A 15,251-nucleotide genomic window follows, 5' to 3' on the forward strand; every position below is an offset into this window, starting at 1 on the left:
ACAACAATTTTCAAGAATATATAAAAAGGATAATATTTGAATTCTTGAAAAGCAAAAGCAAATTAACTTTGGTGTCGGAAGTCATTTATTTATAACTCTGCAGGCATACCGGTAAAAATATTAAAATATATAATTAAAACTTACCCTTCTTCATCGTCAGTATATTGTTTCTTCCTTTTATTAGGGCTTCTACTGCGATCTTTTTTATTTTTAACTCTCTCCTTATTCCTTTCCCTACTGCGTTCACGACTTCTTCTCGTATAACGTTTCTCTTTATCTTTACTTCTACTCCTATTCCTCTCTCGACTTCTACTTCTTTGGTTAGTCCGTCTCCTACGATCTCGTTCACGACTCCGGCTTCTATACCGACTTTTCTCTTTACTTCTATCTCGTTTATCTTTATATCTATCGTAATCTTTATTATCTCTACTTTTTACACCGTTTCTTCTATCCGAACTTCTGCTGCTCCTCCTTGAAGATTTATATTTATCGTTACTTCTGCTGCGACTTTTACGCCTTTTTTCATTTTTATTCGGTTTTTTTTTTTCATCTACATCCGATAACGCTACGGATGACGACGACGATGATGATCGCTTTTCTTTTTTTACTTTGACTTTATTTTGTGATCTACGGAAAAAATATTGAAATTATATTAATTTGATATACTATTACAATAAACAACCGAATAAATTCGACGAACACAAGTAAGACAAAAGTAATAAAATCTGTCAAAAATTAAGTAAATGGAAATTTAAAATAAAATGCTAGAAAATCAAGAAACACGATAGATAGATAAATAAATAAGTATACAAAACTGGATCTTTCATACGCAGAAAACAAATCGGATGATATCAAAGGGATGATACAGGGTGATTTTTTTTAGTCCTGTTACCCGATTGTTAATATAAAGTAATTTTTTTGTAAGAAGAAAAATTTTGTTTTGCGATACGAGGTCGGTAGTGCTACTCCACCGATATTGATAAGGCAGTACAAGTTGATTCTACTTAAGCAGTGTAAACTTTTGTGCCGTCTTCGGCCGTATTACGAACAGAGTGTCTTTTACCGTAGAACAACGAGTTTGCATTCTTCAACGATATTTTGCTATGAAATCGTACGCGAGTGGAAAACAATCATTTCAAATTAAATTCGTTAGCAAACCTACTTCGAGAGACAGGTAGTGTTTGCGACAGAAAACGTAGCGGTCGACCGACTCGCTTGACAGATTACGTTTTAGAGAATGTGAAAACAAGATCGCTCGATTCTCCACGGAAAAGTTTACGAAAACTTTCCGCGCGAGTCGGTTTGTCGTATTCGAGTGTTCATAAAGCCGGTAAAAAATTGAAATCGTATCCGTATCGCGTGCTATGAGTCCAAGAACTTCAGCCTCCAGATTTAAACAAGCGATTGCAACATAGCCGTCGGCTTAGGTCTCTCGTAAACGATAACGGAATCGAATTTTTAAACCCGGTATTCTTTAGCGGTGAAGCTAGGATCTATCTCGACGGTTATGTGAACGGTCACGACTGTCGAATTTGGGCGGTTGAAAATCCTAACGCTTTACAAGACAAATCTTTGCATCCTGAAATAATTGGTGCGCGGTGTGCGATATCTCGTCATCGTATAGTTCAACCGGTATTCTTCGAACAGACTAAACGGTAAAGTATACAGGAATATTTTGCGTCAAATTGTGTCCCTCTGGAACCTTAAGAACGGTATTGCCGGTTTCAGCAAGACGGCGCTACGTGCCACACGTCTCGAGAAACCGTGGTTTTCTGCAACAGTTCTTTGACGATGGAATAATAGTAATAAACAAGGGCTTACGGCCTCCAAGGTCCCCAGACCTCGCATCTCCTGACTGCTTTTTGTGGGGCTATATTAAGTCCGAGGCCTTCAAAAACAATCCTCACGCTATCGATGAACTTAAAGTCGATATTAGAGACGTAATCACGAATATTTCCGATGCGACTCTTCAAAATGTTTCTGCTAATATGCTGAAAAGAGTCCGTGCGTGTATAACCGCAAGGGGTGGGCATTTTGAGCATATTCTTTAACGATTATGTAAGTAATAGCTTTTTGTTAAATCTCTTTTGTAAGTAACAAATACATTTTTTTTACGCCATCTAAATTTCCCTTTCTTAAATTGCATTTAAAATCGGGTAACAGGACTAAAAAAACACTCTGTATAAGTAGTTCTGTGAAATCTCTAAATATTGTAACGGACAATAATATTTTATACCAAACAGGAAAATTACAGAAATAAATTTTTGGAGTTACTATGTAAAACATCCCTGTCGGATGTTTTAGCGGCCACTTACATTTTTTCATCATTAATAGCCCTATAAATATTAATTTTATGAAATTATGTTTAATCGATAAAATGTTAAGCATTTTATCGTGAACAATATGACATCTTATTTGTTCAACGATCTATAAATGGCTGAAATTGTTGAGCTGAAACGGAAAAACTTTGCGTAAAAATATCCATAAACTTGTCCGGCTGCATCTTATAGACAAGCGGTCAGGCCGTACCCGATTTCACATGATTATACATCTTTTTGTGTATTAAGTGAAATTTATATAACGATGCTACATTCGGTACATTTAGTGAAATATTACCAAAACTTCTAGGAAACTCTGAAATAATAAAATCGATTATAAAAATTAAAAAACAGGACTGCCAAAAAATAATAAAATAAATCGAGCGAAATAAACGACAATAAATCAAACTAAAAAAAAAAAAGAAAAAATCCCTTTCGGCACGCCGGAAGTAGATCTCATCGGTGCTAAGCAGGGTTTAAAAAAGACTTCCACCTTATAGTTAAGAAAAATATCAAATTTACTCGATACGACAATGCTTGCGTGTGAAAAAATGTTTCACACGTTTGACATACGACAAGCCCCATCTTCTTACAATTCCAGGAACATATTGGTCACCCCTTGCCGTAAGGGTCGGTCGTATCAAAAATTATTTCAAACAAAAGTTTTAACAAAAGGACTAACGACCGCTTTAAACCGATTCAATACTGTGAGTATTAAGGGAGGTATGATTTTTTTTTGTCTTCGAAACCCCATTTTTCCACGCCTTGGCCTAACGGTTGGTGATATCAAAAAACTTTACTTACATAAATTTTAGGCCCTTATCCGAAGAACAGTAGGAACTTTAAACGAATTCGATATTTTACTTAATAAGAAAGTTATAGCGATATTTTTTTCGAAAAAGCCCCCTATTTCCACCCCCATTGTCCGATTTTACCCGTTAACGAAACCGACCGAGATTTTAGAACGAGTTATTGTTAAGGAATTTGAGTGCAAAATTTCGGCAGTTATCGTATCCACAAGAAAGTGAAATATATATAAACGTTTGGACTGACGGTGGTTTTGGGGTCTGGGGGATGTGAAACGCGAAGATATGTCGAAATTTTCCGGAAGTCGAATCACGGTACACATTATAAATAGGTTGTGAAATCTACCTAAAAAGTATGAAAAGAAAAAATCGTTATGAAGTATTTAATTAGTTAAAATAATGTGCGACCGATCAACTTTCAGACAGTTTAATCTTTAAATGTAATTTTAAAAATTAACGTAGTAAAAAAAAAAAGAAAAAAGAAAGAAAAAAAATCCATATAATGAAATGAGAATGTAATGGAAATAAATGTTTTAGAAATAGGAGGTATTTAAATTTTAAATCAGCAGGTCTTACATCGACAAGAAGATATTTAAAATTTAAAGATTAATATAACTGAGGACTTTTAATTTTTAAATACCTGCTATTTCTACGTCATTATCCACTTAAAAATTATATCTCTCTAAAATCGAATTTTTCGATTAATCGAATTAAAGAATTCTTTAAATTTTAAATAATCGCGTTTAAATGTTTCTTATCTATTTAAGACAGGTGAGGACATTTAATCTTTAAATACCTGCTATTTCTACAACGTCATAATCCATTTAATAATTAAATCTTTCTCAAAGTTGATTTAATATTTAAATACCGCGTAACTATGTTTACTTCTTTATTTAAATAAAATACCCTGTTTTTTTTCTTTTATTTCTTTCTTTATTCTTTTCTTTTCTTTTGCTTCTTTTTTTTTAGTTCCATTTATTTTTATTTATTTTTTAATTTTTATTTTTTTTTTTAATATTTAATACTTTTTACTTATCATCGAGAAAAATTCTAAAGCTTACGGATATAACGTATTTAACGTAATGAGCTAATAAGGAAACTGTACAATATTTCACTTTTTATATTAAATTTGCGTGTATACCGATCTAAACCTAAAAGATTTCTTAAGCGATCGAGTTACTCCAGACTTTTTATCGTGGTGCAGATCATACAGAGAGAGAGAGAGCTAGAGAGAGAAAGCATGAGAAAGAGAGAGCATCCGAGAGAGAGCGAGGGCATCCGAAAGATATAGAGCACGAGAGAGAGAGAGAGAGAGCATCCGAGAGTGAGTGAGAGTACTGTTGCTCCCGCAGAGCCGATCCTGGCGTGTAGATGGAAGGTAGTTTTTTTTTACTCCGCGTGTGAACGTTCCTTTTTCGTCCTTTTGCAGTTTATTCGGTGGAAGGAATACAAAAGTAGTTTAATTGCTTTTTCAATAGCGATCAGAAGATGGAGGAAAGCACGGGCTCTTTGATCGCCAAATCTGTCCAAAAACAAGCTGGAATGGTGAAAGAGAAAGTAATTAGTAAAAACTAATTATGTATTTGTTTCTGTGTACATAGAAATTTAAATTAAGCACCGTTGGACTATAGTATTTTTAAACGGATATTTTATTAAGTTATTAAAAAATATTATCTGTATTGACATTTTATTATTTGTTCGGTTAAACCGAATACGGTTTTTAAGCGCATTGTTCTTAAAAACCGTGTACCATATTGTTGAACGCGATAAAGTGTAGAATTAGATTATTATCCTGCTTCCAGCTATTCTCTGTTTGATTCACTTTGTTGGGTTCTTTTATTTAACAGAAAACTTTAACCGTGACCTTGAAAATGTCCAGAAAAACAATCTGGAACATTTTCTAGAGGAGCACCCCGATTAATTTTAGCTACGAGCCACCACTGCATATATATATATATATATATATATATTTATGTAGCCTATGACACTCCCGGTGACGTAAAGATTCCATCGCGGAGTCATACATCTAAATCGGTGCGACCGTTGAGCTGCTACGGTGGAGTAAAAACATACATTGACTCTAAATAAATTACACTCCTTTTTGGGCAGTCGTGTAAAAAACCGTTTTCCAGAATCTTTTTGTATTTGTATTTCATAATTTATTTGATCTATTTTCAGTAACAATAATAATGTCATTAATATTTAAATACCGATGACGTATTTGAAATAAAAATCTGTTAGGATGAAGACGGGAAAATTATGCAATTTTTGCCGGTTTTCTTTCTTTATACGTAATTATTTTACTTTTTAAAAAAAACAAAGTATTGAAGCGGCCAGTTTTATAGTTAATTGCACGATTTAGACCTTGGATGGAATGATATGCGGTTAGGTGTTTCTTTTATTCCACAGTAATTTTGGCAGGAGTTTTTTTTCTTCCCTTTAAGAATAACGTCTGGTTTCAATAAGGCGATGGCATGTACGTCCTATCTCTGATTTATTTTATTATTGCTGTTTTTTTAAAAGTCTACGAGAGGGGTTTGTTGAGTAAATAAAAATTTATATATATATATATATTGAGATAACTGTGGTTTTTTTTTAAAAAAAAAAAAGAGAAAGATGGAGTAGTTTGACAAAGAGGTCTTAAAGGTTGTTTGTCGGGCGGCGGGGTAGGTTATCGGACCATAGAACTCGACTCGCTCACTTACTTACGTCAGTCACAATATTTTATCTCTTTGGAACGTTTTATTCTTCCATTTCCACCCTACGGTCCGATTTTGTCCATTAACAAACTCAACTGAGATTTTGGGTCGTTATATTTTACGTATCAATTTGAAGGAACGTAAAATTACGACAGTTATCGTGCCCACAAAAAAGTGAAATATATATATATATATATATACACATACGAGGGACATTCAATAATTAAAGAGACAAATCGATATAGAAATGAAACGGTTTGTCGGAAGAGTTTTATACTTTCATGACTTTAGGTTTGCATCACCGGGATGAGCTGAGAACAGCTAACGGATAAAAATTGTTTTGTTTATAATCTCAACATTGCATTTAACGATGGCGCGTTCGCTTGAACTTTCCGCATCGGTTGAGCGATGTTCAACGACCCGTTTTTTCTTTCTTCGGGTGAAAAACCGGCTAAATTCTTTTCTAGAAACGGTTACAGTCGTAAAATCGTGAAAGAATGAAAGTCGTACGAACCGCGGAAGTTTTTATAAGCAAATAGAACAGTTCAAAAACGGTCGAACCTCAGTGACTAACGAGCAACGACCTGGCCGACCGGTTGAAGCGTCAACTCCTTCGCTTGAAACCCGCATAGACGACATTATTCGTGAAGACCGATGTATTTCAGTCGAACATGTAGCAAAAATAGTCGCAGTAAGTGTCGGCACAATTCATGACGATATCGGTAACAAGCTCGAGTACGGCAAAACAAGTGCAAGTCGAGTCCCGAAAGAGTTAACGCAACACAAGGAAACAAGACTCAAAGCGTCTACGGGCTTGAAAGAACGCTACGAAAGGAAAGGTGACCCTTTTCTAAACAAGATTTTAACGCGCGATGAAAACTTGCGTTCACCGTTTTGAACCGGAGTCCAAAAGACAAAGCGTGGAACGGAAGCGCACCGGTTCAGCTGCCCAAAAGAAATTCAGGACGCAAACATCAGCCGACCGTCTTTTGGGATGCCTAAGGTGTCGTTTTTTGTGATTATTTGGAAAATCAGCGAACAATAAACGGTGTCTACAGCTCAGACGTGCCGATGAAAAAAATAAAACCGCTGATGAGAGAAAAGGCGTGATATTGCTGCACAACATTGCTCGCCTGTACATCGCCCGGCTGACGCTAGAAACCGTTGGAAAAATGGATCGGGAGATACTACCGCATCCTCCGTACAGTCCAGATTTGGCTCCCTCGGATTTTCATTTGTTTTGGTCCGCTAAAGTAGGCATTACCTGGAAAAAATTCAGCGACAACGAGGAGGTTAAAGAATTAGCGGGAAAGCGGATCAAACAACAACGCAAAGACTTCCTTGCATCGGGTATAAAAAAAACTAGTTCATCGTTGGGACAAGTGTATTAATATCGGTGGGGATTATATAGAGAAGCAGTAAAAGTCTAATTTTGTAAAAACGCACGGTTTTTTCTACATCGATGTCTCTTTAATTATTGAATGTCCCTTGTATATAAATGTATATATAAACTTTTAAACCGACAGTGGTTTTGGAGTCTAGGGGGATGTGAAACACAAAGATAAGTCAAAATTTCTGGAAGTCAAATCACGGTATCTGTTACAATAGGTAGCTTTCTTATGAAATCTACCTAAAAGAAATAAAAATTACCGTAAACTCGATCCTATCTTGAAACGCTATTTAAAGCGTCATAGAATAACTTATTTTTGATCGTTTTAAATGACAACATTTGCGGCCGTTTAAAAGAAAAAACAATCGAACGATTACAAAAATAGCGACTGTACCAAGCCATTTGTAGATAGCATCGCCTACACTTTAATTTTCATCGTCATAATCCTGTCCCATTTGCTCGTGTAATAAATACCTAGACAGGACTTTTGCAGAAAATCCTTAGAATAAAATAGAAAACCTACTGGAAAAGCGAGAACGATTCACACCTGCAAACGTTGAAGTTGTTTGTGGAATCCGACATGATCTGCTTCCAAGTTAGTCAAGACCGCTTAACAAACTTGTTTACGAAGAATACTGTAAAAAGATTTGAATTTTTACTCTTATAAACTGCAGTTTCTTTGAGAAACGAAGCCTTACGACTTAAGAAATATTTTCCGAGTTAATTTTAAATATAACCGAAAATACCGTATTTATTCGAGTACCCCCCGCACTTTTTTTCTTGGAATCGGAGAGAAAAAATAAGGGTGCGGGGCTTACTTGAAACATAGCATTTAGCCGAGATAATTTATGAAAAGTAAACGTTTTCTCAGAAGTACCTAAATTCAATCGCATAAACACAGTTACTTTAGGATTTCGTTTATCGATACCGGATGCCGCTTATGCAGAATACATCCTTAATTAATAACATCCTGTTCGTATTATCGGTAGGAACGAAGTTACGGTATTTTTATAAAACCGATTCATTCTTTATAGGCTGCATCCGGTTCTAATGACGCTACAGTTACAGTATAAGTTACCCATCGTCGTCTTGTATATTCGCCATAGTCGTTGTATATGTGGACGGTTATGTGTATTTTATCTGTTTAGTTTATCTTGTAAAGTTTAATACGGCAATTTATTTTAATTACGGCATTAAAATGAGTACAAAAGGACAGCGTCTACCATCTTTTACCGTAAATGAAAAACCGCGCGTTATAGAAGAGGCTGAAAAAAATTGGAAATCTGGCGGCAGGAAGAAAATTTGACGTAGATAAAAAACTGCATTCGAGACTGGCGTAAGAAGAAAGCGCTGGTAATAAATGGCTTTTCGTAGCTTAAAACCAAAATACACAGACGTAGAAAAAAAATTGTACGACTTTGTTATGGAAAAAAGGAAATGCGGTTATGCTGTCACGACAGAAATGTGTCGATCAAATGCTCGTGAAATCCCTAAATCGTTGAATAAAGTTGATTTTAAAGCAAGCCGTGGATGGATAACACGATTTTTGCACGAAATGATTTGTCAATAAGACGAAAAACGACCGTTTCTCAACGACTTCCAGACGCTTATGAACAAAAGGTATTACGTTTTCACAAATACATAATAAATCTTAGAAAAGATAAAGGCTATTTGCCTTTTCAAATAGGAAACGATGATCAAACGCATATTCTGATATGCCATTTAACAAAACCGTAAATAAAGCGTTACGATTCGCACCGGTGGTAATGAAAAACAAAGGTGTAGTGTTACGCTTTGCATTATTTCTGACGGATCAAAATTACCTCCGTACATTGTTTTTAAAAGAAAAGCTCTTCCTACCGTAGAGTTATTTTCAGAGCACAGGAATCGGGTCGGATGGACGAAACCCTTAATGTTTGATCGGATCAGGTGCGTATGGCAAAAGCGATCGGGAGATTTACTTGATAAAAAAAATACCGGAATGCTAGTAACGGATAGTTATCGGGGGCATACGACCGATAAAGCGAAAGACATTTTAAAAAAGGGTACGACAGACCAAGTAATAATTGCAGGCGGATTGACATCTCTATCGCAACCGCTAGATGTCTGCATTAATAAACCGTTCAAAATTGCGTTAAAACAACTGTACAATAAACGGATGGCTGATGAAAATTTCTTTCTCACGCCTGCAGGAAGAATCAAACGCCGATTTTAACCGGATTTGTGTTTGGATAAAAGACGCTCGGGAAGGTATTTCCGCAGAATTATTAAGGAAAAGTTTTAAAAAATGTGGAATATCCATGCTGTTCATGGTTTCTTCTAAATCCTTTTTACCCTCGACTAGAATTACTATATCATCAGCAAATCGTAGCATCTTTATCTTTTCACCTTGTACTGTAACTCCGGATTTAAATTGTTCTTTAATATCATTAACTGCTAGTTCTATGTAAAGATTAAAAAGTCACAGGGATAGGGAACAGCCTTGTCGGACTCCCTTTATTATTACAGTTTCTTTCTTATTTTCTTCGATTATTAATATTGCTGTTTCGTTCCTGTACATGTTAGCAATTGTTCTTCTATCTCTGTATTTGAACCCTAATTTTTTTAAAGTGCTGAACATTTTATTCCAGTCTACGTTTTCGAATGCCTTTTCTAGGTCTATAAATGCCAAGTATGTCGGTTTGCTTTCTTTAATCTTCCTTCTACTATTAATCTGAGGCCTAAAATTGCTTCCCTTGTCCCTATACTTTTCCTGAAACCAAATTGGTTTTCTCCTTCCACTCTCCTCTCAATCCTTCTGTATAGAATTCTAGTTAAGATTTTTGATGCACGCCTAGTAAAGCTAATTGTTCTGTATTCTTCACATTTATCTGCTCCTGATTTCTTTGGTATCATTACTATAACACCTTTTTTGATGTCTGACGAACTTCCCCTTTTTCATAAATATTACACACTAGTTTGTATAATCTATCGATCGCTTCTTCACCTGCACTTTGCAGTAATTCTGCAGGTATTCTGTCTATTCCAGGAGCCTTCCTGCCACTCAAATCTTTTAATGCTCTCTTAAATTCAGATCTCAGTATCGTTTCTCCCCTTTCATCCTCTTCTTCCTCTATAACACCATTTTCTAATTCATTTCCTCCGTATAACTCTTCAACATATTCCACCCGCCTATCGACTTTGCCTTTCGTATTATAAATCGGTGTACCATCTTTGTTTAACACATTATTACAACATAGAATATACACATATATTCTTTCCCGCAACAGGAAAGTATATCAAATATATTTTGCATTACTTAAAAAATACTTTATTAATGACTAATATTATTAAACTTAATTCGGTAACAAAAATGCAATTCTCTGAAATCTTTTGCAAATTTTCCTGATTATTTTCTAAAAGATTTTGACTTTTCTTGACTAAATTTATATTTCCTGACTTTTCCTACCTGTGGAAACCATGTTAGTAAGCTGTCCAATCCCAGGGAATTACTGACCCCATTTCTTTGAAAATGAGAGTAGTAGCGCAAAAACCTTTACTGCAGTTTGATACAGTCAATATGATAAAAACATATTTAAAAAATAGTCAAGAAATTGGGTAGGTTACCTTGGTTTCAAAAAGAATATGATACAGTACGCATCGGTTCCACTTCAAGAAATGGAGACATTACACCGTATGAATTCCAGATTCAAGTGCTATGACTATTTTGTGGGGTTTTGAAAAGTAGGGTCTCTACAATACTAAACCGCAAAGTATTGGTGAACTTAAAATAAGCTTTTATAATTTAGATGTTGTGAGAAACTATGAGAAGCTCCAAGGATAAATATTCGCACGAGATGGACATTTTAAAATAAGAAATGTTAAAATAATGAAACGGCATCATTGACAGAGGCTCAGACATACTAAATGTATGAATGCAAACACATGTTTTACCGGTTATAAAAATTAAACATCTATAAGAAGAGAGGAAATAAAAAAATCTATAGAAATCTATAGAAGAGAGAATGAGATAGGATAATCGATTTAAATAAAATAACGGTGTACTAACATTCAATAGAATAGTAATTCTATACGATAAAAATTAAACACAGAACTGTGATGCCATATGTCCCAATACATATCTATATTTACATCTATACTATTATATAGACAGGAAGAGGGTTTTTGTTTGTTCAGGATAAACAAAAAGAGAAAACTACTCGATCAATCACAACCAAATTTTTACCGATGTTTCTTGGCATAACTGAAAAATTTTTTCGATATATTTTATCTCAAAAAATCTCTAAAATATATATATAGATATATAGTAGTGGAGATTTGCCGGCTGAAGCGTAAACTTTAATGAACTATGAACTTGATCATCTATCACCGTGTGAACTGGGTTGGAACTGAATGATTTGAATCGATCGATTGAATAATATTACAAAAAGAACAGAATTATTAATAGAATTTACGTTAAATAAAATAATATTAAATAAATTTTAAAAGTTTCTGTTTAACAATAATGGGCATGCCATAAGGACTGTGTCTGAGGCTAGAGAGGTGAAGTATGCAAGCACCTCATGGGAGGCTAGACCAATCATCACCATCAACTGTAACAAACAGGGTGCTCTTATAATATCTCTGCAAACAATTATCCGATTTTCAAAATTTAAACCGGGTATTTGATAGTAGGTTGAATACTAACTTTTGCATGCACCAGGTACACTCTTGATCTAAGAAATCACGGTTATTCGGAAATGTGTATATATAGAGTTTGTCTGTTTTCTCATCACATGAGAACCAACCGACCGATTACTTTCAAATTTTGAGAATACACTTGTATTCGAGTTATCCCAGGGAAGGTTTTAAGCTGTCGACCGAGGCTCTAGCTCCTTTGAAGGTAAATATATTAAAAATATTCATTATTTCTTCTCGCCCGACAAGGGTGAAGTTGTGAATTAAGGATATTCATTAAGGAAAAATTAGATTAATCCTTTTACTTCATTTTTATATTTCTGCTACAGTGATGAAGAAATAAGTTATGAATTCTTTGCCGTACAGGCATATAAAGCCTGAATACTATATTATTTATCGGTATTATTCTAACAACCATGAGGATAACGTACTGTATAGGGGTCCAGGAAGTGGCGCCCTCTGGGTAGATGGGAATGGCGACTTAAGCAAGCTGTGCAGGTGTCCAGGGCAAAAATTGGTCCTTCTCAAAAATTGGTAATGGCAAGTGAAGCAAGCTCTGCGGCCATGGAGGTAGGTTCCTTGGCCTACCCGAAAGCCACAAACCCAAGTTAGCTCGTGATTCATCCAAGGGTCCAGGTTCCGGTTACACAGGCTAGCTAGTATATTATACAGAACATACCAGAAATGAGTAGATGCTACTTCACAAATTAAAAAATAGAACTTCTTCAATATTTGCATGAATGGATCAAGGGAAACCATGGTAAAACCTTGATTAGACCACCATCATAAGACTAGTTAATTAAAAAATTTTTAATTTATAATAATTTTATATTAACTATAAAATAAAATAATATGTGATTTTAATTATTTAAAATATAAACACTAAATAATGTTAAAGTAAACACATGATGGTACTAAATATAAAAACAATTAAAAAGAAATCGGAGTTCAGAAGGTATTAATTAAAATTGTTTAAGCACACACTGAACGGGATCATTGTTTAACGCTTTGAGGACCAGACCTTTTTTGGAGATGGTTAAAAAAAAACACATGCTCATATTATTGTTGTTAAAAAAACTCACAGTGCCTTACGGTGAGTATTTGTAAGCGTGTGCTAAAATATTTATAAAATTTTTTATTATTAATACTTTTTAATTGTTTTTTTTAATAGTAGGAAAACCAATGCACTATCAACTAGAAATATTTTTGTGGTCATATCTTATTCAAAAAGTTTTCTAAACATTAAAGAAACCAAAAAATGAAAAAAAATGAGTTTGAAAACTCAAAATCAAGAAACAATTTTACGATGGGAATCATAATTTTTAGAATTGTTGTCCTGTTTTGTGTTAAACCTGAAAATTCCATGATCTTTAGAGAGAAATTGATAAATTTTAATCAAATTTATAAAATTTTAGAAGTCTGTACACAAATCACTATCAGGTTGAACTTTCCTAAGTTCCCGATCTATTTCACTCTGTGTTCTAAGTACACCGCACATTTTGCGTATTATAGCAACACGCTAATAAATACTACTGGGAAAAATAAAATAAAACAATAAGATGAAATACGTATACAATGATAAACGCACAATGTTCTCGGCTCATTTACGTACTATTCGATACACCAATAAATACAGTATTGTAAAAAACTAAATAAATAAAATAAAGCATTCCTTTTCACTCTGAAAGTACTATGATTTCACGGCCGATGTAAAACAATAACGATGAACAACATTTACATATTACACGACGAACACGATTAAATGTTCTCTAAAATAAAAACACAAACGGTCGTTAAATGCAAAATAATAATTATTTTTGTTTACCATCTGAATATTAATTGTAATGTCACGTGCGATTTTAAACAGTAATAAACGTAACCTCTATCAAGCAGACTTCCATGTCTACATGACAACCAAACATGTGATCAGCACAAACATCATTTTGATGCTGACAAAATTTTGCAAAATCATCTTTCTCATGTAAAATGAGATTGACGAAAAATTGCTGGTCGGTTTCTTTACCGTAAAACTGAGCTTAACAAAAAATCAGCTGGTCTTCAAAGGGTTAATTACTATTATTTTTAAATTCATACGCAGATAATATTGTTTCTATAAAAGAAACTCTTTTAATTGTACTTTAAATAAATCGGTGTAAAGATTTTTTTAGATAGTTCAGTAATTTAGTAAAGTTGGCAATCGAAGAATAATAAGCTACTTTCACATAAACTGTAGTATTATGTTTCATCACGTGAAAACAGTTCAGCTGTCTGGTTTGATAGAGGTGGATATTGTAATCGTTTTAAAACTAAGAAATTATTGAATTTTAACAAAGAATGTAAATTTATACATATAAACACAATATCGATTTACATAACACTTATTAATCATCTGGTGTTCTGCCTAACGGTGTAGGTCCCTTACTGCAACCAGTCTCCATCCAAATCTATCCCAAACCCTCTTTCACTTGCTGTAGTTCCGATTTTCAACTTACCTATTAACCACATCCTTCTTCTTCCTCCCCTTTCTTTCTCCTTCTTCCAATTCTTTTGATGCGGTTGTTAAGATTCCATTTCCTGTAACTGCATATCCTCTCCTTATTCGTCCATCTTATTTTTCCCATCCTTCTTCCTATTCGCATCTCAAAAAACTCAATCTAGTCCCTCTCCCTTTTCCTTATCACCCGTGTTTCACTTCCGATCAACAAGACACTTCACACATAGCGTTTAACTAACCTCTTCCTTAACTCAAAATTCAGACTTTTAACTGCACAGTAATTTCCTGTTCTTATTGAAAGCTTCCACTGCCACTGCTATCCTTCCTTTTACTTCTGTTGTGCTTCCCTGTTCTATTACACCATATTTCCCAAATGTCAGTAATTATTTTACTTTTTCTATTCTTCCTTCACTTATCTTTACCGTTTACTTCCGTTACTTTAGTTTTTCCTATATTTCATTCCTTCCTCCAGGACTTTAAAATCTTTGAAGCACACGCGTGTTATCGGCTAAAATTACCGTCTCATCGGCAAATCTTATTCTTCATTCTCCTTTACATATTTTTTCTTCTAATAAATTCCTAATCGTATCTTCAATGTCAACGATTAAGTGTCAATAAGAGACATATTTTATATAGTAAATCATGTATATTTTTGGGTGCCAAATATTGATCTGACAGCCTAATTTTGTATCTTGAAAACTCACCCTTATGACACATTTTTAATAATAATGTTCTGTTGAGATCTCTTTTATAATGTCACCAAGACATAACATCAGAATTTAATAAAGCTAAAACCAAGGTGCATACTGTAAATAATTAAAAAAAATAAGTTAAAAAGAAAAAACATGTTTATATAAACCAACCTAC

The 15,251-nt window shown here is 34.2% G+C and overlaps 1 protein-coding gene across 3 annotated transcripts in view; it reads right to left on the reverse strand.

Moving 5' to 3' along the window:
• Nucleotides 1-15,251, reverse strand: part of pea (ATP-dependent RNA helicase pea) — a 78,544-nt gene that overhangs the window by 47,819 nt on the left and 15,474 nt on the right. For all 3 annotated transcript variants that reach the window (XM_075381962.1, XM_075381963.1, XM_075381961.1), the window contains exon 4: nucleotides 145-627. In XM_075381962.1, the coding sequence (XP_075238077.1) occupies nucleotides 145-627 (483 nt within the window). The remainder of the gene's footprint in view (nucleotides 1-144; nucleotides 628-15,251) is intronic.

This window comes from Lycorma delicatula, chromosome 13, assembly GCF_047948215.1.
Source record: "Lycorma delicatula isolate Av1 chromosome 13, ASM4794821v1, whole genome shotgun sequence".
In the NCBI taxonomy this organism is placed as follows: domain Eukaryota; kingdom Metazoa; phylum Arthropoda; class Insecta; order Hemiptera; family Fulgoridae; genus Lycorma; species Lycorma delicatula.